Source organism: Macaca mulatta, chromosome 7, assembly GCF_049350105.2.
Source record: "Macaca mulatta isolate MMU2019108-1 chromosome 7, T2T-MMU8v2.0, whole genome shotgun sequence".
Taxonomy (NCBI): domain Eukaryota; kingdom Metazoa; phylum Chordata; class Mammalia; order Primates; family Cercopithecidae; genus Macaca; species Macaca mulatta.
Genome location: NC_133412.1, coordinates 176,491,431 through 176,518,844, shown reverse-complemented (window position 1 = coordinate 176,518,844; position 27,414 = coordinate 176,491,431). Strand labels below are relative to the sequence as shown.

Genomic DNA, 27,414 nt, shown 5'->3' with positions numbered 1-27,414 from the left:
TTGACAACTTTCACTGCTGGGAAGTCCCTCCCACATCTAACCCAAATTCTTCAAGCTGCAGAACCAGTCTTGGCCCCTTTTTGTCCCCAGGAAGCCCTGACTCTGCCTTGGCTGAGACGAGGCTGAGCGGGCACAAGGCCAGTGGACCCGGGCCGTGGTGGGGGCAGCCACAGGCATGGGCCCTCCCTGCTCTGGACCTGCCTCAGTCTTCCCATGGGTTCCACGGGCACCAGAGGGCCACCCACCAAATGGTGTCACCAGAGAGCCTCCAGCCTGGCCCTTCAGCACACCGGGACCCAGGCCTCCCATCCCCTGCCCACTCCTTAGGGAGGCACCATTTTAATTCACATTTATTTTTTAAATAAATACTCTGCTCTTCACTTTCAGACTGGAGGGTGAAGCCGGACAGTCGGGCGGGAGGCTCCCCATGACAGGCAGCACTGAGAGCTCTGCGGCCCCAAAACACTCCCGACCAACGCCTGAAATGCCTCCTGCACGGCTGCTCCTTCTGGCCAGACAGCTGTGCTTGGCTGCTGACGACAAAAATTCCCTAACTGCAGTGTCAGAGTTGGGGGCAGGGCCCAGAGTGACTCCTTGGGCTCCTGGCTGACCCCCACTGACCACAGCCCCCTGCCGGCGGCCAGCCCCCTCTCGAGCCAGAGAGAACTAGATACAGGTGATCCGCACAGCCATGGCACTGGGCACCTTGATCTCCTCAAAGAGCACATGGCCCCGGGGGGCCTCCGCACCCACCACCCCAGCTTCAGCTCTCAGCAGGTCTTGGGTGTGCTGCAAGAGATGCTGGTTCCGCCGGCAGCCCAGTCGGCGCAGCGCCAGAATGGCCAGTATGTGGTCCCGCCTGCAGAGACACGCCGGCGCTCACTGCAGGCTTACACCTCCGCAACATCCCCAGCCCCAGGATGAGGGGAACCCATGGGCTTGGGAGTTAGCGTGAGTCACTCTGCATTCCAGGAGTCGGTCAGGGAGGTCAGATTGACTGAGGCCAGGAAGAGCTGTGCTGGGGGAGGGGGCAGAGCGTGGGCCGGCAGGGGAGGGGGGCCACCATAGCTGGGCTTGAAGGGGCACAGGAGAGGGGTGTGCAGAGTGGGGAAGAGCCCACGCAGAGGCACAGAGGGAGACCCGAGGACAGGGTGGAGAGGGAGGGAGGGAGCCACGGGGTGGGGGGGCAGGGTGGAGAGGGAGGGAGGGAGCCACGGGGTGGGGGGGCAGGGTGGAGAGGGAGGGAGGGAGACACAGGGGCAGGGTGGAGAGGGAGGGAGGGAGACACAGGGACAGGGTGGAGAGGGAGGGAGGGAGACACAGGGACAGGGTGGAGGGAGAGGGAGGGAGGGAGACACAGGGACAGGGTAGAGGGGGAGGGAGGGAGACACAGGAGCAGGGTGGAGAGGGAGGGGGAGACACAGGGACAGGGTAGAGGGGGAGGGAGGGAGACACAGGGACAGGGTAGAGGGGGAGGGAGGGAGACACAGGAGCAGGGTGGAGAGGGAGGGGGAGACACAGGGACAGGGTAGAGGGGGAGGGAGGGAGACACAGGGACAGGGTAGAGGGGGAGGGAGGGAGACACAGGGACAGGGTAGAGGGGGAGGGAGGGAGACACAGGAGCAGGGTGGAGAGGGAGGGGGAGACACAGGGACAGGGTAGAGGGGGAGGGAGGGAGACACAGGGACAGGGTAGAGGGGGAGGGAGGGAGACACAGGAGCAGGGTGGAGAGGGAGGGGGAGACACAGGGACAGGGTAGAGGGGGAGGGAGGGAGACACAGGGACAGGGTAGAGGGGGAGGGAGGGAGACACAGGGACAGGGTGGAGAGGGAGGGGGAGACACCGGGACAGGGTGGAGAGGGAGGGAGGGAGACACCGGGACAGGGTAGAGGGGGAGGGAGGGAGGGAGACCAGGGTCAGGTGGTGGAGAGGGAGGGAGGGAGGGAGACACAGGGGCAGGGTGGAGAGGGAGGGAGGGAGACACGGGGACAGGGTGGAGGGAGAGGGAGGGAGGGGGTGATGCAGCTGCGGGTGATGGGCCGATGGGGTGGGGGAGTAGTTGGAGGGGAACCCCCAGGGTGCCATGAGGGCCACTCTCTCTCTGAGCCACAGCCTGGAATACAGGCCAGCTGGGGTCAGGGAATCTTTCCCCACCCCATGGCAGGGTGGCCCAGGGAAGGGGATGAACCAGGGACTTTCTGTGAGCTCCACATCCCAGAATCTTCAAATGAATGGAATTGGAGAGATTTGAACTGGGATTTCCAAAAGCTTGGATGACTCACCATCGCCCCAGCACAACCTGGGATCAAAGCCCTTCCTCCTGACCCGATCTCAGAATCCCCTGGCTTTCAGAGAGGGCTTTCTCTCCAGGGGTAGGGGCCCGCCTTCCCCCTTGGATTCCAGGACTGGAGGTGCGCCACCCCCCGTAGGGCTGATGGAGGATGGCCGAGAACAGATTAGGAGAAGGAAGGGGTGCTCTCCATACCCCCTCCAGCCTTGAGGGTCTGAGGATCCAAGGCCTACCTCTTGCCTCTGGTCTCCAGGCCCCTGGGCAGTCAGGTACGGGCTGGGGTCCCTCCAATACCAGCCCCTTGGCCCCGAAGCTCTGGTAGGAAGTTAACGGAAGCAGGTAGGGTACGCACCTAATGTCGGGGTAGCTCCGGATGAGAGTCTCCAGGTGCCGCTGGATGTCGTCTTTGTAAGTCTCGCCCAGGATCTCGGCCACGCACTGGATGGCTTGGTCCAACCATGTGGCCTCGGAACCCTGCGAGACAGAACTGCTACCTGCCCCAGGAGCCCTCTCCCCACCCTTGCTCCAACTCCTGCAGGAGCACCAGGTCAGCGCAAGGTCAGCCCTCCCGCGGCGTCAGCCCTCCTGCAGTGTCAGCCCTCCTGCAGTCACTTCAGCTCGGTACTGGGACTGCCTCCCCCAAAACAGAACAGGAGCGTGCCTGGGCACCCAGGGCTCATGGACCACACAGCATTCATCTCCCCTCCCATCCCATCCTGCTCGGACAGGAAAACTGAGGCCAGCCTGAGCGTGCTGCTGCTGGGGGCAAACAAGGGGTATGCAGGGCGCTGGTGCCTCCACTCTGAGGGCTCTGGCCTGAGGTGGGGAACACCTCCCACAGACCCTGACCATGAGATGGGGCTGTGACCTTCGCCCCTTCCCTGAGGCCCTGCAAACTGTATGCAAATGTCTGCAAAGTGCCACCCTCCCACCTGGTTCCCCCCACCCCCCAGCCCCACAGGTGCCCCAGTCCCTGTTTCACCTGATCCAGCGTCAGGAGAACCACTCCCGCCAAAAGCCCTTCTGGCGCTATGGCCCTAGTCACTGCCACCCCTCCCCACACAGAGGCGAGCACCGAGGGGCAGTCAGATGTCACCCCTACCAGGCCCTGGAAGGTGTCGCTGATGGCCTGGGCATCCAGGCTCATCTTCTGGGAGCCACGCATGCGCTCCATGGCCCAGAACCGCTTCCGTGGCTTCAGCGCCTGTGCCAGGTACTCGCGGACCACGAACCGGTGCACCTCCTGCAGAGTCTCCTGGGCGACCCAGGGTCAGGGTCAGGGTCAGAGTCAACAGCCCCAACCATGGACACAGCCCTGCCAGGGCCCTCCCCCTTGTGGTACCTGTGCCCGTGGCTGGGCCACACGCTGGAGATGACCGGTGAACCTCACTACCTTGTCCATGAGGGGACGCAGCCAGTCCTGCGCCAGCCAGTCCCTGGTGCATACAACCCTGAAGAGCGGCTGGGGAAAGAGGGGCTGGGAGTCTGCAAATGTGCACTACTCCCCCCAACCTAACCCCTCCCTCGAAGCCCAGTGTGCCACTCCTGACCCCTTCCCTCCTGGGTTTGGGGTGCCATTCCCCCTCCTAGCCACAGGTTATATCAGGAGCCCTTTCCCAGAATGCCTCTCCCGGGCCCCATGATCCAGGGGCAGGGTTTGAGTTTGTCCAGTCAGATCTGCTCAGGGTGTGCCCCGGGGAAGCCTGAGGGACTGGATGAGGACCCTGGGCCTGGATCCGTGGACCCACCATCCCAGGCTTCGGGGGTGACCACTAAGAGCTGGAGAATGAAGTGACAAGGCAGGTGTCTCCCAGCCGCCCCTGCTCAGCTGGGACCTCACCTGGGTCCCCTGCCCACTACCCTACACACACCCATGAGCTGGCCCCTGGAATAAATGAATGCTGTGACCTGGGCCTCCAGGCTCTAGGAAAAAGGGGGTACCTCCTGGGCATGGTAAGTGGGGAGAGAGGGCCTGTCATAGTCACCTGCAACTCACGCTGCAAGCCCTGAAGCAGGTGCTTCTGGAAGCTGCAGGTGGCCGCCACCAGGGGCTTCTCCAGCTCCTCTTGAGTTCCTGGGAACCTAGAGAGAATACTGGTCCTGCGGAGTGGCCAGGACCAGCGATGAGTGGGCAAGGGAGACCAGGCTGGGGAACAGGGCCAGGCACACAGCTCCACTCACTGAGACTACAATGTGAAGGGCAGCCCGTGGGGCTCCCCAGTGTAGCTGCCTGCAAGCAGAGTCAAGTGGGGGACAGCACAGAAGCCCAGGGAGCCAGTCACAGAGGGGTGGGTCAGGGGCGGGTGACCCTTTCCCCTCTGGCAGCTCTGGGACAGACCTCCCACCCCTCTTGGTAATAAACAGTGCGGCACAGCCATGCCTGGAACACACCCTACCTTGAGCCTCATAACTGCTCCCTGAACGTGACAATGTCCCTATTTCACTGTTGAGGAAACTGAGGGCCAGGCTACACCTAGTCCCCACAGCCAGGGACACAGTAGGGCAGGCTGGAGTTCCATCAAGGGTTTGGCCAGAGGTTGCCTACCAAGGGTCAGAGAACGCTCCTTGGAGCTGAAACCCCAGGGTCCCAGGGCCAAGGACAAGCCTGGCACAGATTAAGGACAAGAGAGTGTTGGAGAAGCCGTGCCTCATGGTCATGCTTTGGATATAGGCAGGCCAAGTTCAAGTCTCAGCTCCGCCACTTCCTGGCTGCATGGCCATGGGCAAGCGGCACCTCCTTTCCAGGCCTGTGCTCTGCACCTGTGCGTGGGTACACTGCACTTGGAGGAGACCCGTCAGGCAGGGAAGGCATTCACAAAGTGCCTGGCACTCACGAATGCTCACAAAGAGCCAATGGGAACTGAGTCCCCTAAGGCACAGAGTTCCCACACCGCCCCAGGGAGCAGGTGCTCTGATCCTATTTGACAGGTGGCAAAAGAGCCACAGAGGGGAGGCGGCTTGTCCCTGAGCACACAGCCAGCAGGTGGCACAGCTGCTCTCTGAAGTCAGATAAATGAGAAGTCCTTCGGGACATTACAATTTACAAACTGTTGAAAAAGGATGAACCCAGACGGGGGTGGCTCAGTCTGTGCCTCCGGCACTGGCCGCCCTCCACGCTGCTGCATCTGCTGAGGCCTGGCCTGGAGCTCAGGGCACAGAAGGCCGACAGCCACCGGCAGCCTACAGGGAGGGCCTCTGCCTTCTGCGGTCACAGAGACCCAGACCTCACCCCAGCACAGCCCAGGGTGCAGGCTGAGGGAGGCTTCCCAGAGGAGGAGGTGTCCCAAAATGGAAGAAATGCAGTCTGGGATGAAGGGAGGGAAAAACCCAGGGCAGCAGGCAGGGCGCTGGAACCCCTCGCCCTCTGCTCAGCCTTGAAGAGCCGCCCGCACTCCCCCAGGGCCTCCGCTCAGATGGACACACACACACACATGCACACGGCACACGCCCCTCAGCTCTGACACACACACACCACTCAGTTCCACCCCTGCACGCACATGCACACACACCTCTTAGCTCTGACACACACACACACACCCCCCTGAGCTCTGCCAAACACGCACATCACACACCCTCAGCTCTCCACACATGCACACACACACACGCACCCTCAGCTCCATCACGCACACACACACCCCTCAACTCTGCTGCACACACGCACACACACTCCTCAGATCCACCAACACACAGACACACACACTCCTCACCGCTGCCCCCTCCACGCGCGCGCACTCCCTTCCATCCAGTTTCCCGGCGCTCGCGCGTCCCCTGCTGGCCACGCTGCGCCTGTGCAGGAGCGGGCGAGCCCTACCTGAGCTCCTCGCAGGCGTTGATGTAGGCGCCCAGGTGGGGCTCGCTCACCGCCTCTGACGCCAGAAAAGCCTTTTCAAACCTAGGACGGGATCCACAGAGCCTTTGGGGACCCTCCCTGGCTGCGCGATGACCCTGGGTCCACCCTCCCAATCAGGTCCCTACGCAGACTCCTCCCTCCCACCTGCAGAGCACACCAGGCTGGGTCGCTCCCCTACTTAGGATGCGTCCGCACCTGGGCACGAAGAGGCCGAGGGCCCGCGTGCAGATTCGCAGGGTGGTGGCCTCCAGCTCCGCGGAGATGGCGCCGGCCGCCTTCACGTGCTCAGCCACGAGCTGCGAGCGAAGTCCTGCACTGAGCGTGCGTCCCAGCCGAAGACCTGAAGCCGCGGCTCCCCTGGTAGCCCCGCCACACCTCCAGCCCGCCCCGCTGTGTCTCTCAGTCTTGGCTCCTCCAGCTTTCAGCCGCCCATCCGAGAGTCAACTCCTGCAAACCCCCACCCTGCAGCCTCCCAGCCCCTCGGCATGCCGGGGGTCCCCGATTTCCCCCCACGTGGGGCCTCAGGCTCCCATCTAACGGAAGGGTTGGTTGGGACTGGATAGGAATTCGTTCTGGGTATCGCCACCGTGTGCATGAGGCTTGAACACACGCCCCTGCTCAGCCCCTGCTCCCGGCCGCACCATGTGGACGTCCATGGAGAGCGGCGCCTGGTAAAGGCCCTGCAGCACCTCGGGGTCCTTGGCGGCCGCCCAGTGACTCTGCTCCAGCTGCAATATGTTGTCGAAGCAGCCTGTGATCTTGGCCTGCGGGAGAAGGGATGGGGCCGCGGTGAGACCCTCCCGGACTGCGTCCCGCGCCGTCCAGGATTAGGGCCGCCCTGTGGGGTCACAAGCCCGCGCCAGGGGCCACAGGATGAACCAGCTCTGGCGGCGGCTAGCCTGGGCGCCGCACATCCCCCCAGGGCCCGCCCCCTCCAGCCTGGCCCGCCCAGCCTGACCCGCCCGGCCTGACCTCCAGGAAGCTGGTGTAGTCGCTCTCCAGTCGGGCCCACACGTCGGGCGCCAGGAGCGGGGGCAGGGGCTCGGCGGGCAGCGCCAGGCCCGGGGGGCCCAAGAAGTCAGGACTGGAAGGCAGGGCAGGGGGCTGAGGGCGGGCGCGGCTCTGATGCGGCAGCAGCTGCCCCTCTTCTGGCCAGGCTCAAAGTCTAACGCTAATCCCGAACCTGGGCATCTGTACACACACACACACACACGCACACGCACACGCACACACGCCTCCAGGCTGCCATGCCACACTCCCTCCCCGGAAGCCTCTGACAGCTGGGTTCCTGCTTTCCTGCAGAATGCTGAAGGGCGGCTACCCAGATGGCACTCCGCCTTCTCAAACACAGCTCAGGGGTCGGTCAACCTCCAATCCACAGCAGGGAGGCCCACAGCGGGGCGGACATAGGTCTGACCCCACACAATTTAAGGAGAAATTTAAGGAGTGCGGGACTTCAGGCAACCCCACCCCTCACCTCCGCGGGCGCTCCTGCCGGTGGGGCTGGGAACCGCTCCGCAGGGGACGCAATCCACCCTCATCCCAGGCACAGAGCTAGAGGCGGCCGCTCCCCGCAGGCTGCACCCTGAACCCAGATGCCCGTCCAAAGGGGATAGCACGGCTGAACCCACGCCAAGCGCTGCGAACCCGCGGGGGTTGAGTCCGGTCTAGCGGGGTGCCCTTTTCGCTTTTCTTTTCTTTTTTCTTTTTTTTTTTTTTTTTTTTTTTTGAGACTGAGTCTTGCTCTGTCGCCCAGGCTGGAGTGCAGTAGCATGATCTCGGCTCACTGCAACCTCCGCCTCCCGAGTTCAAGTGATTCTCCTACCTCAGCCTCCAGAATAGCTGAGATTACAGGTGCATGCCACCATGTCTGGCTAATTTTTGTATTTTTGTAGAGATGGGGTTTCACCGTGTTGGCCAGGCTGATTTCGAACTCCTGACACGTGATCAGCCCCCTCAGCCTCCCAAACTGCTGGGATTAAGGCGTGAGCCACGGTGCCTGGCCAAGATGTGCCCTTTTCTGATGCGCCCAAAGGCACTTGGTGGACCAGCACAGGCCCTACTCCCATGGGAACCTCCCCGCGGAAACTTTTCAAATTCTGGAACTGTGTATGGGTGACCCCTAGAAAACCTGGGGCGGGAGCGCCCCACGGCCTAACCCGCCGAGGAAAGCATGTCGAAGCTCTCGGCTCTCAGCCCTCTCCCAGGGAGGGAACAGAGAAGAAAGGCCTGGTGCTCCTCAAAGCGGGCTCCCCAAGGCCTGCGGGGGAAGCGGCAGCCATCCTCGCCACTTGGCGCCCTGGCCGAGGCTCACCTGCCATAGACGTTGGCGGCCCAGTCCAGCAGGACATAGAGCTGCTCGCAGCCGCGGGCGTCGCGCGCGAGTTCCTGGAGGCGCTGGGCCACCGCGCTGTGGAAGGCGCGCAGATAGACTTCCCACGCCGGAAAGCCCGCCGCCGCATAAGCGGGCTGCACCTCCTGCCGCACCTTCTGCAGATCGCGGCGAACCAATACGCCCAGCTCTGCCAGAAGCTGGGCCAGACCCGAGGCGCCCTCCGCCGCCGCAGAGGCCCACCCCGCGCTCGGCCGCCGCACGCGCTCCTGAGCGCTCCGCCGCACGGCCTCCTCCCAGTGCTGGCGCCAGTGGCGCGGCGTGCGCAGGAAGTCGCCGTCGTCGGGGGGCGAGGGGTGGGCCTCCTCCTCTGCGTTCACCACGCGGGCCAGCTCGGCCAGCACGGCCGCGTCCACGCCGTCGCTGCCCAGCGTTTCGCGCACGATGGCGCTGAGCTCCGCTGCCAGCCCGTCGTAATGCAGGCACACGTCCATGGCGCGCCGAGCGAAGGCCGTGGGGTCCTGCTCAAAGGTGCGCGAGGCCTTCTCCGCCACCAGCCGTGTCTCCAGGCGCAGAAGCTGTTCGAAGGCCGCCAGCAGTTGCCGTTCAGTAATGAGGTCGGCCACGGATTTGCCTTCTGCACAGGCAGGCGAGAAGAGGGGCGGTGAGAGAGACGGCCCCAAGACCCCGACCTGGATGAAGACCTGCAGGCCGCGACTGAGTCCATCCGGGCTGGATTGCCTGGCCTCTACCAGATGCCCCAGCCCAGCTGAAGGCCTGCTCCAGGAACAACAGGCCCCAGCTGCCAGGAACCCTTCCTTAGAGTCACCTTTGAAGAGGCAGACCCTGGGGCCCCAAGCCTGGCTGAACAGAGCAATTTGGGTCAACCCCTACCTTCCGCCTGGCTCCCACGCCCACCTTCCACTCCCAGCTGAGCCGGACCTGACAGCCTCATGCTCAGTCCTGACTGCAGGTCTAATAGGGTCGGAGCTCAGGCGGGGCGTTTCCTGCCCTGTCCAGCTTTACATTCCTGCTGCTCCGGGCTCTCCACCAGCCTCCACCCAACAGGAGCTCTCCACCTCTACCGTGTCCCCCTCTTCCCAACCCCAGTGTATCCTCCTCTGGCCAATCCCCCTGACCTTCCCTCCGGGTACCTCTGCGAGCCTTGCACCCTCTGCAACCCTGTGATCAGCTATGTGCATGGCCCTAGTTTGGCCAGGAGCCAGGCTATGACCGGTCATGGAGAGGCTAGGTATCTAGGGCCGGCCATGCAGATCTGGGTTCGAGTCCCATTCTCCATGCTGTGAGACTTCAGGCAAGTCACTCCACCTCTCTGAGCCTCACTTTTCTCATCTGCCCAATGCGGGAGCTCCCATTGCAGAGATATTGCAAGAATTTAAAGTGCAATTGTCCAGCTGGGCATGGTGACTCACGCCTGTAATCCCAGCACTTCAGGAGGCCAAGGCAGGAGGATTGAGTGAGCTCAGGAGTTTGAGACCAGCCTGGACAAAATAGCAAGACCTTATCTCTACAAAAAATAAAAATTAATTTAAAAAATTAGGCCAGGCACAGTGGCTCCCGCCTGTAATCCCAGCACTTTGGGAGGCCAAGGGGGCAGATCACGGGGTCAGGAGCTCAAGACCAGCCTGGTCAATATAGTGAAACCCCGTCTCTACTAAAAATACAAAAAAAAAAAAAAATTTAGCCAGGTGTGGTGGTGGGCGCCTGTAGTCCTAGCGACTTGGGGGCCTGAGGCAGAAGAATCACTTGAACCAGAGAGGTGGAGTTTGCAGTGAGCCGAGATTGCATCACTGCACTCCGGCCTGGGCAACAGAGTGAGACTCAGTCTCAAAAAAAAGAAAAAAAAAAAGGAAAAAAAATTTAGCCAGGTGCAGTGGCTCACACCTGTAGTCCCAGCTACTCAGGAAGCTGAGGTGGGAGGATCACTGCAGCCCAGGATGTCAAGGTCACAGTGAGCTGTAATTGCACCACTGCATGCCAGCCTGGGTGACAGAGTGGAGACCCTGTCTCAAATAAATAAATAAGTGCACGTGTCCGGGGCCGCGGTTTGGGGAGCCAGGGAGGAGAGCCTTTCCAGAAGCCTCAGCTCAGCTGCCCCAACCTCTCACCCATTTCCTTTCATATTTAGTGTTGTTTCTGAGGCCCTTACCTGCCTCGGGTTTCAGTTCCTCAGACGCTGCCCCAGTGGATGCCTGCTGGCTGACACCATTCATGACCCCCGAGGGCACCTCAGGAGTGGCCTGGAAATGGCCGGCAGCTGGGCCTTCATCCAGGGCTTGCCGGAAGGACCGGAACAGGGAGCAGGAGCTTCGCCGGAACAGGCCTGTATCCTCCTTGGAGACCTGGGTCAAAGCCCGTTGGCTGGCCCGGGAGAAGGCCTGCCTCAAGGTGCCCAGGCCCAGCCTTGTGCCATCCTTGCAGTGGGCATTGGGCTCTTTCCTGCTGCTTGTTCGCCGGGAGCCCTGAGCTGGAGTCTGCGACTCCTCAGCCTCCTTGGGACTTTGCAGCTCCAGCCCAGGAGTCTCTGTCTGTGGCGATGGCATCTTGGCAGCAGGAGAGCTGAGGGCAAGAAGGAGTGGCCACAGGAGCAGATGCAGAAACGTGGTGTGGCCCTGTGGGGCCTGGCCACACCCAGGGGCTTGGTCAAGGAAGGCTCGCCAGAGGAGACAGCCCTCAGGCTGTCAAAAAGAAGCATCATCAGGCCACTCTCTTGGCGAGAGCCCTCAGTGTGCCAGGCCGCAGCTGGGCACGGAGATATAGACAGCTGCTTCCATCAGGAGCCTTTCCTGAGACCATCCCCCAAAGAGGGTCTCCCCAGGTGCCCACCATCACTTAGCCTGCCAGGCCAGACCCTCCCATTAGAATTGGAGAAGGGCATTGACATGCAGGTTCTGGGGCCCAGTCCAGACCACGGCTCATAACACGCGAGGGCAGGACCAGCAGCCACATCTAGGCCTTCCCAGATGTTAGGTCCTGAGGCCTAAAACCCTCCCCCCATCCCCCACCAGCTCCTTCACTGCCCTCCAGGTCCCTCAGCTCACCCCACTTCAGCCCAAAAGGCCTGACTACTTTGGCTCCAAGGGGAGGGCAGGGACCCCCATGAGAGCCCACCCCTTCCCCGGGTGTCGCAGAGTCTGCTGAGGTGGTGTGGGGCCTGAGGGCAGTGGTCAAGGCCACCCTGCTGCTTATCATGGCTGTGCAGCCGCAGGGCCGGCAGCAGGAGGAGCCTCGGGTCTATATTTAACCAGGGACTGGGGGGTTCTCAACACTGTTTCCCACCCATTGCCTCTCCCCCTCCCCCCACTCCTCCTCCTCTTCACTGTAGTGTGCTCTGGCCCCTCCCCAACACAGGGAATGGAGGGAGTGTCCCAGGGACATGGGAGTGGCTGAGCTGTGGCTGCTCCTGCTCCCCCAGGGCCCTCAGCACCCTGGCCTGCCAGGCTCCACCCACACCCCCTTCCAGCCTTAGGAGCTTTTGCTTTCCTGGCTTTAGGTTGGGAGAGAGGAGGGGGCCTCCCACCCACCCCATTACACAAGCTGGGCCATGGGTTGGGGAGGGCATTAGGCTGGCAAAGCCTCACTTTCCCCTGGGAGAAACTGGGGCCAAAAAAGGGCTGAACCTGCCCCTAGCCCAGCCCCAGGGCCCCCGACCCAGGTGCCAGGACCAAAGCCCCCGCCTGACCCACCACCCAACCCTTGGGTGACATCAGGCAGGAAGTGTGCCTCCCCAGGCCCCAGTTTGCTGGGGTGGAATGACACCAAGGTGGGCAGGGCCCAGACCCCCACCCACCCTCGCCCTCCAGCAAGGTGCCTGCTGGGTCCAGCAGAGGCCTACCCACCTACCTTCCTTGAGGTTCCTGGAGGCAGCTAAGCAGCTGGATGGAGGCCAGGGTGGGAGAGACACGGAGGCGGCTAAGCAGCTGGATGGAGGCCGGGGTGGGAGAGACACGGAGGCGGCTAAGCAGCTGGATGGAGGCCGGGGTGGGAGAGACACGGAGGCGGCTAAGCAGCTGGATGGAGGCCGGGGTGGGAGAGACACGGAGGCGGCTAAGCAGCTGGATGGAGGCCGGGGTGGGAGAGACACGGAGGCGGCTAAGCAGCTGGATGGAGGCCGGGGTGGGAGAGACACGGAGACGGCTGAGCAGCTGGATGGAGGCGGGGTGGGAGAGGCAGCCAGGTGATTGATGGGGCTTCTCAGCCCCGCCCTGGCCACAGGTTGGCTACTTCCCCCAGCGCCAAGGTTCAGGGACGCTGCCTGATTCGGACGTGACCCACACACTTCAGGGCGCCATCTGTCCCAGCCTCCATTCCCCTCTCCCTGGTGCCCCTCCATGCTTGGCATGGGGGCTGGCGCCCAGCCGGACAGGGGTGATGGCACACGACGCATCCACCCCTGTCAAGGGGACGGAGGCCGGGATGTGGGGCAAGGACAAGCCAAGCCCCGCCTTCTTGTTTGGGAGAGCTCACACTTAGTAAGCACCTACTGTGTGCCCACCTCGATGCCTGACACAGATCAGCTACTGTGACAACAAAGTTAGGGGGTGTCATTTGCCCATTTCACAGACGAGGAACCTGAGGCCCACAGAGGGACAGAGTCTGCCCCTGGCCGCGTAGCTCAGGCTGGGGAACCTGCCTGGAGCTGGGAGCAGAGGCAGGACCGGCCGTGTCTCCACCTCCAGGGAATCAGAACTGCTGCCCAGAAGCCCCCCTCCCAGCGAGGAGACCCCAGGTGTCAGCAGGTCCCAGAGTGGGGTCAGATGTGGAGGTCCTCTCCCAGGAAGCCTAGAGGAAGGCCAGGTAAGGAGGGGCAGCTGTGGGAGTGAATCTCTTAGGAGGTTACATAGGCAGAGGCGTGGGGGCCACTCAGCCTGCTTTTGTCCCAAACCAGAACTTCGCTGAAGGGCCAGTAAGGTCCCTAGATGGCCTCTCAGCCTCCAGCCATGCCTCATTTGACCCTGCAGCTCCCAACAGCTTCCCAAGCCATTCTTGACCTTCCCAAAGCAAAAGTCCAGCCAGGTCACTCCCCTGCTTTAAGCCCTTCCATGGTTCCCTCCTGCCTGAGCCCCACAGCCAGGCATCCATCCTGGAACCTCCTTCCTCCACCTCTACCTCTCGCTGATGACACCTCACCAGCTTCCCCTGGGGTTCACGGACAACCTGCATCCCACCCAGCCTCCTCTCTGTCCTCCCAGCTGCACGCCCAGCCTCCGGCTTCCCCTCCGACCATTCCCTTTCTTGCACCCTGTTTGTTCGCCAAATCTGACCTGGGTTTCAGGACCTCGGGGTTCAGATGCCTCGCACCACCTGCCGTCACCATTTATCCGCTCAGTGGGCACTCGGCATTGTCCCTGTGATAAGGTGGCCCTCCTGCACTGGCCTGGCAGCCTCTGTCCATCTACCCCTGTCACCCCAGAGCACAGCCTGGAAGCAGGGGGAACATCGGTGTCAGGGTCACCCTGCCTCCTCCGACTGGCCTGCCTGCTGCCATGCTGGCGCCTGCTGGGCTGAGACCTGAAGGCCCCTCTCAGCTCCCTCCTCCACCCCCAAGGCTCTCGCCTGGCCTCTCCTTGTGCCTGCCTCCCCACACCCCCCTGGACTGTCTCTGGCTCTCTTTTCTCTCTGTGTCTCTCTGTCCCCAGTGCCTGGAGGGTCCAGGGGGCCCCAGCTCCTATGCTGCCGCTCCCTGATTGTAAGACCCTGGAGACTGAGGCCCGGCCTGAGCCCCGGGTCCCACTCTCCCCAGGTCAGGCTAATACCCCCTTTGTGGGGCCAGCAGCAGGGGCAAGAAACCACCCAGAGACACAGTCACTGAGACCTCCCACCCTGGGCCACCCTAGCTGTGACCGAGAAGTCAAGTCTGAACTTCCCCACCCTCCCAACCCCCAGCCTCAGCTTCTACTCCCCACTTTCCCCTAGACCTTCCTTCCCGTAGCTGCTCCTCATCCTCCCGATCACTCTGCAGTGCTCACCCACCCCCCAGCCTCCCCACCTACGCTGGGACTGGGCCATCGCTCCACTCCTCAGCGCTCCAAAGGAGCCTCTGCAGGTGACTGCCTGTACTGTGCCCTGGGCTGAAGCCCTGTGTGGGGCTTGTCCCCTCTCACTTCCACGCCTGCAATCCACCTTCACCTGATCACAGCCTCTGAGCTGCTCTCCTTTCCAGGCCCCCTCGATGCTGCCTCCTAGGATCAGTCATAAGAATCTTGCCTAGCAGTTAGAGCACTTGGGTTTTCCTGTTGAGAGGTGGGACTGAGGGACAGGACTAACTGGATTTCCTAGTCCGACTAAGAATCCCTAAGCCTAGCTGGGAAGGTGACTGCATCCACCTTTAAATACAGGGCTTGCAACTTAGCTCACACCTGACCAATCAAGTAGTAAAGAGGGCTCACAAAAATGCTAATTAGGCAAAAAGAGGAGGTAAAGAAATAGCCAATCATCTATCGCCTGAGAGCACAGCGGGAGGGACAATGATCAGGATATAAACCCAGGCACGTGTAAAAGTGGGTTTTGAAAGCTTTCCTTGTAAGCTTTCCTTTTCCTTCCAGCCCCTGCAAATAAGGAAAATGACAAGGATGTTTGTTCTCACCACTCTGAATCCTCAACATTTGCCTGGAAGAACAAGTTAAGGCAATAAGGAAAGAAAAATAGATAAAAGATGTAAACACTGGGAAGGAGCAGATTAAATTGTCATTATTCATAGGTGATATGATTATCGGCTTAGAAAATCTGAGACTGAAAATTATTGGAGATAATAAAAGGGTTTAGTAAGTTTTGTGCATTGATTATGTAAATACAAGCAATACCTTTCCTGTACCCCAGCAAAGCCTATTAGAAAGAGACACTTAAAAGACTTCCCTTCACAGTAGCAACAAAGCATAAGCCCCCTGGGCCACCGCTGCCCTCAGAAGCAGCACAGCTCCATCCTTAGCCTGGCATTCAAGGCCTCTCCTAATGACCCCTCTGGCTTCAGTTCCAACTTATTCCCTCACTCTGATCACTCAGAAGCACCCACCTCTCCTCCACACCTTTGCACTCTGCCTACAGTGAGCTCAGCCCCTTCTTCTTCAGCTGTCAACTCATTGAAGGCTCAGCAGAAATGGCTCCTCCCGTGAGAAGCCTTCCCCGACCAGCTGAGCCCATACCATGTTCGGCACCTCCTGCTCTGGGCCTGATCCCAGCCCTGGGCACACCTGCCATGACGGAGGGACAGTTACAGAGCCTGGAGACGAGGAGACTCGCAAGGCAGGGAGTGAGCCTGACTCAGCCCCCAGCCATGGCTAGTACTCGGCACTTTCCCAGGGAAACCAGGCAAGTGAATCTGACGCCTAAACGTGAGCGCACGGGTATATGCACACTTTTCTGGGCATCGGTTTTGCACATCTGTATGTTGACCTGAGAGTGTCTCCCTGTATGTGCGTGACTCTGCCCTGGAGTGTCCCCAGAGGGTCTGCCAGTGCTTCTGAGTCTGTGTCTGTGCCCGCATGCCCATCTTGGTGTCTTCTGTGTCTGTCTGTCTGTGCTTCTGCCTCAGCGTGTCTGCCTGTGTATCCGGTGTGTTTGTGTCCACTGTGACTTGCGCTGGCCCTCTGGCCTGGTCAGCCCGGGCTCTGAGTAAGGCCCTTGGCCTGGAAGGCCACATGCAGAGCCAAAATGGTCCTCAAGCCCATGAGTCGCCACCCCCGCCTGCCCATAGCACCCCGTGCCCTCCTGCTCCACTTGGCCAGAACATACCTGCTGGGCACGCAGCCTTGGCCCAGGAAGAACGCAGCCACCTGAGAAGCTGGCCCGTGGGGCCCTCAGAGCCGGGCCCTGGCCATCGGGCCTCCAGAGCGGCCCGAGCGAGTGACCAACAGCTGGGACTTCCCAGCCATGGTCAGTGCCTGCCAGGCCCACCCGGCCCCACCCACAGCCCTACCCTCTGCCAGGACCCCATACTTTCACTTTCAGAGAAGTTCCCACTTCCTTTTCGTTCCGGAGGCAGTCACTCCAGCTTTCCATTCCAGACAGCTCAGGGCTCCGTCCAAGGGTCAGAGAACAAGGGAGGGGAAGGCTGTAGAGCTCGGCACTCAGGGCTCGAGGTAGCAGGGGTGGACACTGCCTGCCACCTGAAACACCACCGGCCCCTCCTTTGCTCAGAGGCCAGCGGAAGCAGGCGCTGGCCTCGGGCGACACTCAGCCCACAGTGCCAGAGCCCAGAAGGACCCCTCCCTCCAGGACAGAGGCTCTAGCACAGGGCCAGTCCATCGAGTTCATCCCAAGACCCCCGCTCCCTGCCTGTCAGGGAAGCTCATGGTGACAGTGAAGGAAGCAGTTGAGAGCCACAGGCTGTTCCTCAGGGCTTCAGGAGCTGGGGGAAGGGACGGGGTCCTAGGGACAGACAGGGCACACTCAGGAGTGAGGAGGGACGGCATCCTGGGCAGGGGCAAAGGTGTGGAGGTGGGGGATCAGGCGGGCAACTGCTGCGAGGAGGGCCGCCGACACTTCCCAGAAGAGGCAGCCTCACCCCTGCATAGGGGGATTCCGCAGCGAGCGTCCTAGAAAACAATTCAGGGAAAATCCAAAGAGGACAGATCCAGGCCTGTCCCAGCCTGGGCTGGGGCCACAAGGGTGTGCGACGGGGCCGCCGCAGGGTACTGAGGTGGGCAGAAATAGCCTCCTGCGCCAGCATCCTCTGGCTGAGGGCAGGGGTGGCCCCGCGCACCAGCGTCCTACAACTGAGGGCAGGGATGGCCCCATGCACGCAGTGTCCTAGGGCTGAGGGCAGAGACAGGCTGGTGCACCAGCGTCCTAGGGCTGAGGGCAGGGATGGTCCCATGTACCCAGCATCCTAGGGCTGCCACAACAGACCAGGGACTGAGCCTCAACAACAGACGTTTATTCTCTCCCCGTTCTGGAAGCCCGAGGCCCGCGATCAAGGAATCTGTGGGGCTGGTTTCTCCTGGGGCTCTCTTCTTGCTGTGTAGGTAGCCCCCTTCTTCCTGGCTCTCCACCGGGTCTTCCTCTATGTATCTGCATCCATATTTCCTCTTCATGTGGGTTGGGGTCCACCCTAATGACTTAACTTTAACTTATTACCTCTTTACACGTCACATGTTTTTATAAGGAATTTTCCAAATAAGGTCACATTCTAAGATTGGACTTTTTTTGTGTGTGTGTGTGTGACAGAGTCTCTCTCTGTCACCCAGGCTGAAGTGCAGTGGCACGATCTCAGCTCACTGCAACTTCCACCTCCTGGGTTCAAGCGATTCTCCTGCCTCAGCCTCCTGAGTAGCTGTGATTACAGGCACGCACCACCACACTCAGCTAATTTTTTGTATTTTTAGTAGAGATGGGGTTTCACCATGTTGGCCAGGCTGGTCTTGAACTCCTGACCTCAGGTGATTGGCCAGCCTAGGCCTCCCAAAGTGCTGAGATTACAGGCATAAGCCACTGCACCCACCCAACATACGAATTGTATAGGGGAAAAGCAGCCCGTAACAGACCAGAAGGTGCCTGAGATGCTGCAGTACCATCTGCAGAGGGCCAAATTAGACTCAAAGATGCCAGCACCTCCTCCAGGAAGCCCACCAATTAACCACTCGAGTCACTACCCTGAGCCCTGAGTTCCCTCTGTGAAGTGGGGTGCTAAGAGTCCCACTTCAAGCCCGAGAGGTGCCCAGCAGCCCACAGGCCTGTCCTCCCAGCCCTGTCCCACCTGCTGGCCTGTCCCACCCCACCTGTCTCCAACAGGCAGAGATGAGGGGTAACAAGGAATAAGTACAACTGAACAGAGACAGCCGGGGTCCAAGGTAGCTGGCTTCCCAGGGCTCAGTGACCTGCTCTCGGCCACGCAGCTGCCCAGAGAGGCCAGGACTGCAACCTAGGTCTCTGGTTCTGTGAACTGGGTCTTCCCATAGAGCCAGGCCCTGGTGGACTGGAGACTTCCTGGTCTGATCCTCCCACCTCCCAGCTCACAGGGCATGTTGGGGTCCTGGGACCTCCCATTATGGGTTGCTCCATTCAATACACAGGTGCCTGAAAAGCTGGTGGTGCCCAGGGCCTGAGGACTGCTCCTGGACATCCCCTCAACTCCCATCTGCTCCCCACAGCCACCTGAGCCTGTGCCCGCTCTCAGCATGAGGTTGCAATGTTTCTTTCATGCTATGTCCATGGTTTTCCCAAAGTTTCTCAGTAAAATCCCTTTGGAAAAACCCAGCCTTGTCTCAAAGAAGCCTGGGCACAGGGTTGGTCTGGGGTCAGGAGAAGGCAGAGTGAGGGGCCATTAGGAGGGAAGAGGCCTAGCCAGGGACACTGACTAGAGGGCAAACCCAGCTCCCCACGACCTTGGAGAAGCACTTCAATTTCTGAGCCTCAGTTTGCTCCTCCAGAAAATGGGATTGTCGTCGGGATCAAATGGGTTCACCTTGGCTGAGGACCTGGTTCCTAGGTAGGGAAGGCCAGGGAGCAGGACCCCCGCCACCAGATGCTTGCCTGACCGGGGGCTTGCTGAGAGGCCAGGCTGTCACACCTGGGGTGTAGAAGCCAGAGGCGGCCGCTTCCACCCTCACTGCTGCCCCGACCAGCGTTAAGCGCAGCGTGAGCCCCGGAGGCCCAGGCTCCCTCCCTAACTCGAAGCGCGCTGCGGGCAGCGGGCAGCAGACCACTCTGCCCCAATCCCATATTTCAGGGTTCAGGTGGGAGCCCGGGCGGTGGCCCCAGCCGACGCCAGGGGAAGTCGCAGGACGACTCCCGCGGGGCGTCCCCAGGTCGCCGCGTGCCGGGGGCGGGGCCTGGCTGGCACCGCCCCTGCCGTCTGCGCCCGCGGGGCTCTGGGCGTGGCTGGGCGTTCTGGGCCCCGGCGGGCGGTGAAGGGCGGCGGGGTGGAGCAGTGCCCCGCGGTCGGGACTCCGCATCCCTGGCTCAAGGGCACGCAGGGTCGTGGGACCTGCGGCGGGGGTCGCCTCCGCCCGAAAGCTGCCCTGCTGGACTGGGCGCGCCGGCGGGGCGCTGTGGGTGCCCTGGGACTCCGCCGGAGCTCGGGCGCTCGGCTGTGTGGGTCCCGGGCAGTGGCGTTGAGATGGGTGTCATAATTCTCGCCCTGGAGCCATGTGGTGAGGATTAAATCTCAGTAAATGGCGTCATCGCCCAGTCACATGCCGGCCTCCTGCACCCTACATCCCACGTGTCTGCAAGGCATCCTGCGAAATGTCTGTCCCCTTTCACAAAACTACCCCCATGTCCCCCATCCTGGTCAAGCCTCTCCCTTCCTGGCTCCAGAACCGACAGGAAGGACTGGAGGAGGACGGAGAAGACTGAAAGCCCGCCCCACCCCTCTCCTGAGCTATAGTCCAGGGGAGAGCCCACGGGGTCCTGAGGTTTAAAACTGAAGCAGGCTGCCAGGCCAACTTCCGCACCTTGCCTCCCACCTTTCCCGCATTGGGGGCGGGGGGTGGCTATTTTTAGAAGGAAGGCTGTAGGAGAAAGTGCATCTTCCTCCTGGAGGCTGCCGAGGCAGCAGGAAAGCACAGAGGGGCAGTGTCTCCTGCCTCCCACCGCTCATGGGTCCCTGGCACGCCTGCCTGGGCCACAAAAGGGCCATGGACTTGGCAGAGCTGACATTTATGGAGTGTCTCACTGCCCGGCCTAAGCTTCCTCAGCCTGGCTCAGGCTGGCTAAGGGCAGAGGGCCAGGTTGGGGGGACACACCTGGGGAGGGGGCCTGGGCCACACTCAGGGCTCTGCTCCCATGCCAGCTGCAACCAGGCAGCACGGCTCCCCTCCTGCAGTAGAACGGAGCCCAGAGACCATATCGATGGACCCAGTGGAGGGACAGGACCCCCACATAGGGCAGGAAGAGATGCCTCCTCAACCAACCTCTGATGTGGGTTCTGTGGCAGCCTTGTGGCTTCCTGACCTCAGGGATTCCCTTCGTAGCCCCTAGCCTTGGGCACCTTGCTTTGCAAACCTCAGTTCCCGCACGTGTAAAATGGGACCTTCACAAGAATTTAACGAGATCCAACCTGGAATGGTGCGGCCCACCCCAGGTGCCACGGCTGTGCTTTCCTGCACCCAGGTCCAGCCCTGGCCCCAAGGAGGTCCCACGGAGGGTTGGGAGGCCGCCTGGAGGAGGCTGGTTCTGCCTTGGGCAGCCTTGGCCGAAGCAGAGAGAGGGTCCCTGGGCAGAGGCACCAGCCACAGAGCCAACTCAGCCCTGCCCAGCCTGCCCCAGTGCCATGTGCAAGTGGTCACCTAAGAGGTGCTCTGGACTGACCAGCCTGGGCTTGGAGCTGAGGCCCTCACCTGGAAGGCTACAGGCAGAACCCAAACTGTCCTCAGTCTCTTGCATCCCCATCAAGTGTGCCTGCTGGCCACCAGGAAGTGCCTTTATTTCTGCTTCAAACCACGGAACAAAGCGGGGTGTGATCCAGACCTGGGCCATGGGCAGGAGAGGGCAGGGCTGCAGTGCTGGTCAGGCCTGGTGAGACAGGAAGCAGCCTCTGGACTCTCCCGGCTAGGCAGGCCCGGCCCTCCTGTGCACCAGCCTGGCCACCCTGGGGCAGAAGCCCTCAGCAGTCAGACAGCAGAGCCCAGCCACATCCTTGTCCTATCCCCGGGCCGGGGCTGCTGGGTCCTCAGAGCAGGCACACTCTCTGCCAGCAGCATCTGCAGCTTTCCCTGGTTCTCCAGGCAGACTCGGGGAGGAGGCTGCAGAAACATAAAGGCGGCCGTGTTGGTTGTGGGGGGTACTGCAGCCTGAGAGGATCCCAGGGGCCTGAAATGAGCCTCTGGCAGGCAACTGGGCTGGGGCAGGCCAGGAGGTCCCCTTGGGTGATGAGAAGCAGGAGGGGTGCTTGGCCAGGGAGGCAGAATGAGGCTGGGCTCTGCAAGCAGGGGCAGCTCCCACATCCACCAGATGAAGGGGTGGCAGAGGGAAGGGAAGTCCAGGGCAGACTCAAGGACCTCCCCAGAGCCCAAGTCCCAGGGTTTACCCAAGGGGTGGTCCCTGATGCTGTCTTGGGCCCTGGGCAGAAACTGACAAGAGGTCGAGGGGGCTTTGGGCAGAGGTGGGGGTTATGGGTCCAGACAGATAACCTCTTCTGGCCACACTGAAAAGGGGGTTTCCTGGCCAGTACAGGCTGAGGTCTGGGGATGGGAGAGGGCAGACAAGGTGCTGAGCAGCGCCAGCTGTGGCCGAATTCACTTCCTCCTCAGGGACTCCCAGGGGTCTCCAGGGGACAACATCTCCCAGGGCACAGCTCATGCCCCTTGCTCAGTCTGCAGTGGCCCTCAGAGCCGTCCACAAGGTCCCCATGGCCCAGCCTGCTGCCTCTCCTGCCTGGCCTGGCCCCGGCTGCCCCCTTCTGCTCACACAATTCTCCCGAAGTTTCAGCCTTTACTTATTTATTTTTGAGACGGAGTCACTCTGTCGCCCAGGCTGGAGTACAGTGGCGTGATCTCAGCTCACTGCAACCTCCGCCTCCAGGGTTCAAGCGATTCTCCTGCCTCAGCCTCCTGAGTAGCTGGGATTACAGGCGCCCACCACCATGCCTGGCTAATTTTTATATTTTTAGTAGAGACGGGGTTTCACCATGTTGGCCAGGCTGGTCTCGAACTCCTGACTGCAAGTGATCCGCCTGCCTCAGCCTCCCAAAGTGCTGGGATTACAGGCATGAGCCACTGCGCCTGGCCTGCTTTCAGCCTTTAAGCAGGGCACCTGCAGCAGGATAGAGCCTGCCAACAGGCCAGCCCATCCCCCACCACGTACACCTGCACCCTCACAGCCTCCCAGGCCCTAGTGAGCAAGGCACACTTGCTCCAAAGGTGATGACAACGAGCAAGCACTGGATGATGAGGGGTGAGAATGTGGCATCACTCATTCAACAAGTATGCAACGTGCACCTCCCGTGCCCAGGCCTGCGACTGAGAGTGGATGAGGGACCTCACTTGCTGGTGGGAGGGAGGACGGTGCTAGGGAGGGGGGTCAAGGCCAGGCAGCACCTAGAGCCCCAGGCAGAGGCTCCAAGGCGGGCAGAGGATGGAGTGTGAACAGGCAGGAGGCAGGAAGGCCTTGTCTGCCAGAGCCGCAGGAAGCATGCCCTGCTTCTGACCCTGGCAGTGGCCACTTCCTCCTCTCAACACCCCCACAGGTGCCCTCACTTACCAGCAGCAGCCTGGCTCTGAGAGGGGCCCCTCTGGGCACTCTCCAGGGGCCAGCGCAGCTCCCCGCTCTCCACAGGGTCCGCCTCACTGGGCTCCACCACGATTGAGGGCAGCCGCTGGCCCAGTCGAGGGCCCTTCTCCCGGGCACCCGCCACAGCCTGCAGGGAGGATGGGCAGAAGCACGGCCATGCCCGGCCTGGTACTCCTGTTCCCTCCTACCCCTGTCCCGCACACTGCCCCACTAGGGGGATCAGAGACCCTTCCCACCCAGTCCCTAGGGCAAGGATGGGCACATGTGTGTTTGCACAAGAACATCCCTGAGACAGGTCCCAGGCCCTACCAGGTCCCAACCCTGGGGGTAGGGTGCTCAGCTCTTGGGGTCACAGCTCTCAGGAGGCACCACAGGATGCAGCTGTGCTCAGCTCCAGGAGCCCACTGCACAGCCAGAGCCAGAGGCCAGAGAGGCCAAGGTCACCAGGAATGAGCCCAGGCTTCTGCGCACCCCCAGCTGCCTCCTGCACCCGGATTCCTGCCAGCCCCTTCCTGGGGTCTTCCCTGCTGGGCCCTTGGCCTCCTCCAGGCTCAGAGGAGCTGGGAAGCAGTTGCCATGGCAACCCAAGCGGCTGGCTCTGGGCTCGCTCTTGGTTCATTGTTCAGTGCTCACAGGAGTGTGCGGGGGCTGCATCCCCAGGCCTTCCCGGTGCCCTCAGCATCTCCACCTCCCATTCAAGGCCTTTGAGGCTGCAGTGCTACGTGCAGAACTCTGTGCCTCCGCACCCCAGTGGCCCTGACTTGCCTGCCCTGTCCCACCCCCACGCCTGTGCTCAGGTAGATGCTCCTGCCTGGAGCTCCCTGTCTCCCTTCTCTTCACCTAGAAGGGCAGCTGCTGGGTCCACCTTCCCAAAAGGGCACAAGGGCCTCGAGGAAGGACAGCCACGCAGCAGGGGGGACTTAGCTGAACGGCCCTCAGCCACTGCGGCAAGATCCCTGAACAGTACACATTCCTGAGCTCCAGCCCAGACTCTCTTTTAACCAAGGACCACAGGCGACCCTCAAGTGTGAGAACAGGTGTCACTGGACTGAGATGTCTGTGGAATGAAGGAGTTGTCAAAGGACAGCAGAGCAGGGACCCCATCCCTACCCCAAAGGCTGGACCCTCCCGGGGGCCACCCTCATGCTGGCATTACCAGTCCAGGGGCTCATTCCCCAGCCTGCTCTCCCTCCCCATGTGCCATTCTCCTTCCTGCCCCCAACCAAGGGCACTCCTCTCCAAGTCTGCCCACTGGGGTGAACGAGGTCCAGGCCAGCAGTGTTTGCAGCTCTGAGGCCTGGTGCTCACCTCTGTCCACCCTGCCTGGGAGGTTGTGTCTGCAACCCCAAGTTCCAGACTGGTCCCTATGTCACTCCAGGCTGGTTCCCCTCTCTGGCCCCACCGCTCCCTGACAAGGAGAACGGCTGGGCTCTAGCTGGGCTCTAGCACTCAGAATACTAAGGCTGCAACCCTGTATAGGGAGCTTGGTTTTTTTAAGTTTCATCAGCACCACCCCATCCCCCACCGAAATGTGACGCTAGGGGCAGGGAACCCTGGCATTTCCTCACCCAGCAGAGAGCAAAGCGTGCCTTGGGGGACAATCCCTGGGGTTCTCAGGTCAGGAAGGGGTGCTCAGTAAGCAAGGAATGCTGGCCTTCAATTGTTTTATCCTTTATATTTTTATAAAAGAGCAACGAGCTGGGCACAGTGGCTCACGCCTGTAATCCCAGCACTTTGGGAGGCCAAGGCAGGTGGATCACCTGAGGTCAGGAGTTCAAGACCCTCCTGGCCAACACAGCAAAACCCCGTCTCTACTAAAAATACAAAAGTAACCGGGTATAGTGGTGGGCACCTGTAATCCTAGCTACTCCAGAGGCTGAGGCAGGAGAATTGCTTGAACCCCAGAGGTGGAGGCTGCAGTGAGCCAAGATCGCGCCATTACACTCCAGCCTGGGTGATAGAGCAAGACTCCATGTCAAATATAGATAAAAAAATAAATGAGCAATGATCTCCCCCACCCAGATGGGTAAACTGAGGCCAGCAGCAAGGCAGGGCATGCCCCAAGTCATGGGACAGAGTTTGAGACTTGCTCCCTCCCGAACCCCCAGAGTTCCAAGCACGTACCTTCCCTGCTGGGCCTCCAGCCCCCTCAGCAGTGCCTGGCTGTGGTGAAGCAGGCCGGGGGGTGCTCATGCTGCTGCTGCCACTGCGCCACTAAGCTGCACTAGGACTGGGAGCAGAAATGGGGTGTCTGCTGTTGGCCTGATGCTGGATCTACCCTCCCCCGAAGGCTTCAGGCACTGAGCCCACCCCACTCCACCCCAGCCCAGGCCCAGTGCCCGTGGCTCCAGCTGGACCTGTATTGCACTGCTCCCTGCCTGAGCCCGCTGCCAGAGGGGGCACTGGACCCTGGCCGCATAGTGTGCCTGCAAGAGGGCACAGGCAGGAGGGGAGACCTGGAAAGGCTTCCTGGAAGAAGTCCGCTGATCTGAGGCCTGAGGGATGAGCAGGAGGTAGCCAGGCCAGCTGGGAGGACAGAAGCGCATTCTGAGACAGGAACAGTTCAGGAAGGACACAGAGCGTCCAAGGGACCTAAATGGGTTTCTGAGACAGGAGGCTGGTAGTAGTAGGGACTGGGTTCAAGTCAGCCAGAGACCAAGGTGCCCATTTCCTCCTTGAGAACACGCACCCTGCACACCCCGGGGCCAGGCCCTCAGCACCCACAGCCCAAGGGAAACTGACATCCTGCCTGCACTTGGCCATGCCCACTCAGGCTGGCCACAGCAGAGGGAGCCCCGCTGGAGCCCTGGCAGCAAGGGTTCTGGGAAGAGAGCCCCTGCCAGGAGTCGGCACCAGCCAGACCCTTCACCTGCCGTGTGGGTTCTTGGGGCCACACCCAGGTCAGAGGCAGAAATGGGGGTTGGGTCAGGCAGTGGCTGGCATGCAGGCAGCAGAGGGCTATGGGCAGGGGCAGCCCTGCAGGAAGGGGACGGGGCAGTAGGAGAACAGAGACCAGCAGGATGGAATACCTGTGACGTCCTGCTGGGGTGGGTGAGGGTGGTCCTGTGGCTGCCAGCAAAGCAGAGGGCTGCTATTCTGAGAAATGAGGTTTCTTTCACCAAACACCCCACTCAGGTCAGCTGGGGTCCCACCGAGGGCCCAGGGAGGGCTAGGAGGGCACACAGTGCAGGAGGCCTCTCGGGGCAGCGAAGCCGCACCCTCTGGTTCCTCTGCCCAACCCCAGAGCCCAGGGATGTCTCAGTGCCCCTAGGTCCAGCCCTCCATCAAGCCTCTCCTGGATCCCATCCCAGGACCCCAGAACCCAGGGCAGCCAGGACAGAGACCCAGCCAGACTTGGGAAGGAGGCAGAGGGAGAGGCAAGAAAAATATTGCCACAGAGACCAGGCGAGAGGTGACTGAGCTGGAGACAGAGGAGAAGAGAGAGAGAGAGAGACAGAAACAGACCCGCAGATGACACTTGGCCCGGAGAGAGAGAATGACAGAGGCAGATGATAGAGCTGTCTGCTTGAGCCAGGTGGGGGCAGGTGGGGGCGGGTGGGGAGGGAGCAGGCAATCAGGAAACAAGTGCCCAAGGGCTGCCTTGCCCTGCCCAGCGCCAGGGTCCAGTGCCAGCTGGGGCACCACACATAGAGGGCGCCCACCACCCCCAGCGCCGCGGGATCCCAGGTCTTGCCGGGCACAGCCCCGGGGGCAAAAGCGCGTGGAGGCATGGCGTCCCACAGCCGGGCTGACCCTGCGAACCCACGCTGTCCCCTTCCCCAGGGAACTGGACTCAGAACTCCCCAAATCCCCCCATGCTCCTCCCTCTCCCAACCACCCCGCACCTGGCCGTCAGGGTGCGCCTGGGACCCGCACTGCCGGGGCCAGGCTGGGGACGGGGCGACCCTGCGCCACACTCACACTCATACTCACCGCCCGCGCGGGTGCTGGCGCTGGGGCCTCCGCGCTCTGCTGGCTCCGCGCTCGCCCGGCTCGCCCTCCTCTCCGCGCTCCCCGCCCACGCGCGCTCTCCCGGCCTCCCTCGCACTGGCCCTCCACGGGTCTGGCCGCCCGCCCTCGGCGCCTCCGCCCTCCCAGCTCCAGCCCCCCGATAGGGCCCGGCCTCATCTTCCCTTAAGTCGACTCCTCCCCAAGGACCTGCCCCCGGCCACTTGAGACTGAGCCTCAAGATTGACGTCCAGAAATTTGAGGTGCAGAATTCGGTGGGGCCAGATACATGGAAAGAGGACTCCCTCCTGTTGGGGAATAAGAGAGGAGTAAAAAGGCCAAAAAAAAAAAAAAAAAAAAAAAAGCAACTGCCGGGCACAGTGGCTCACGCCTGTTAATCCTAGCACTTTGGGAGGCCGAGGCAGGCAGATGACCTGAGGTCAGGAGTTCGAGATTAGCCTGACCAATATGGTGAAATCCCGTGTCTACTAAAAATACACAAAAAAGAAAAATTAGTCAGGCGCGGTGGCAGATGCCTGTAGTCCCAGCTACTCTGGAGGCTGAGGTAGGAGAATCGCTTGAACCCGGGAGGCGGAGGTTGCAGTGAGCCAGGATGGAGCCACTGCATTCCAGCCTGGGTGACAGACCGAGATTCCGTCTTAAAAAAAAAAAAAAAAAAAAACTGGGATGGGCTGCAGGAAGGGGGGGATCACCCCGCAACCCCCCTCTCATCTTCACTTCCAGTTCCATTCCCAAAAAGGAGCAAAACAGCCCTGGGACAAGCTGTCTGGTTCAGTCCAGTGC

General features: G+C 61.4%; 2 protein-coding genes across 39 annotated transcripts; both read right to left on the bottom strand.

The window, feature by feature from the left end:
• Nucleotides 1–104: 104 nt before the first annotated feature.
• EXOC3L4 (exocyst complex component 3 like 4) lies at nucleotides 105–16,825 on the bottom strand. Of its 31 annotated transcripts, none has more exons than XM_077941817.1 (15): nucleotides 16,225–16,498; nucleotides 15,506–15,683; nucleotides 13,758–13,914; nucleotides 12,337–12,548; nucleotides 10,643–11,052; nucleotides 8,455–9,109; nucleotides 7,113–7,224; nucleotides 6,782–6,904; nucleotides 6,336–6,436; nucleotides 6,102–6,182; nucleotides 4,276–4,390; nucleotides 3,633–3,752; nucleotides 3,393–3,545; nucleotides 2,643–2,764; nucleotides 338–859 (listed from the first exon to the last, which is right to left on the bottom strand). In XM_077941817.1, exons 5-15 carry the CDS (start codon nucleotides 11,034–11,036, stop codon nucleotides 667–669), a joined length of 2,169 nt encoding a protein of 722 aa, XP_077797943.1. In that variant the 5' UTR covers nucleotides 11,037–11,052; nucleotides 12,337–12,548; nucleotides 13,758–13,914; nucleotides 15,506–15,683; nucleotides 16,225–16,498; the 3' UTR covers nucleotides 338–666. The 31 variants fall into 31 exon arrangements, with proteins under 31 accessions (XP_077797936.1, XP_077797926.1, XP_077797929.1 ...); XM_077941828.1 differs by having other exon boundaries at nucleotides 12,398–12,548; XM_077941814.1 differs by having other exon boundaries at nucleotides 12,337–12,503.
• Nucleotides 16,826–20,840: 4,015 nt separating this feature from the next.
• Nucleotides 20,841–26,846, bottom strand: LBHD2 (LBH domain containing 2). Of its 8 annotated transcripts, none has more exons than XM_028850569.2 (6): nucleotides 26,596–26,727; nucleotides 25,692–25,758; nucleotides 25,119–25,266; nucleotides 24,787–24,892; nucleotides 22,633–22,789; nucleotides 20,841–21,176 (listed from the first exon to the last, which is right to left on the bottom strand). In XM_028850569.2, exons 4-6 carry the CDS (start codon nucleotides 24,853–24,855, stop codon nucleotides 21,076–21,078), a joined length of 327 nt encoding a protein of 108 aa, XP_028706402.1. In that variant the 5' UTR covers nucleotides 24,856–24,892; nucleotides 25,119–25,266; nucleotides 25,692–25,758; nucleotides 26,596–26,727; the 3' UTR covers nucleotides 20,841–21,075. The 8 variants fall into 8 exon arrangements, 6 of the variants coding, with proteins under 6 accessions (XP_028706402.1, XP_077798011.1, XP_077798013.1 ...); XM_077941885.1 differs by having other exon boundaries at nucleotides 25,119–25,188; XM_077941887.1 differs by lacking the exon at nucleotides 25,119–25,266.
• Nucleotides 26,847–27,414: the final 568 nt, after the last annotated feature.

Bases quoted from the DNA above. Each gene is read 5' to 3' on its own strand.
- EXOC3L4 (XM_077941800.1), bottom strand. From the start codon at position 16,491: ATGGAAAGCTGGAGTGACTGCCTCCGGAACGAAAAGGAAGTGGGAACT. The intron at 9,110-10,642 runs GTAAGGGCCTCA...CTGCCTGTGCAG, and splicing joins GGAACTGAAACCCGAGGCAG to AAGGCAAATCCGTGGCCGAC. The intron at 6,437-6,781 runs GTGCGGCCGGGA...CTTCGCTCGCAG, and splicing joins TCTCCATGGACGTCCACATG to CTCGTGGCTGAGCACGTGAA.
- LBHD2 (XM_028850570.2), bottom strand. From the start codon at position 24,855: ATGAGCACCCCCCGGCCTGCTTCACCACAGCCAGGCACTGCTGAGGGG. The intron at 22,790-24,786 runs GTACGTGCTTGG...TCCTCCCTGCAG, and splicing joins CTGGAGGCCCAGCAGGGAAG to GCTGTGGCGGGTGCCCGGGA. The intron at 21,177-22,632 runs GTAAGTGAGGGC...ATGTTTCTGCAG, and splicing joins TCAGAGCCAGGCTGCTGCTG to CCTCCTCCCCGAGTCTGCCT.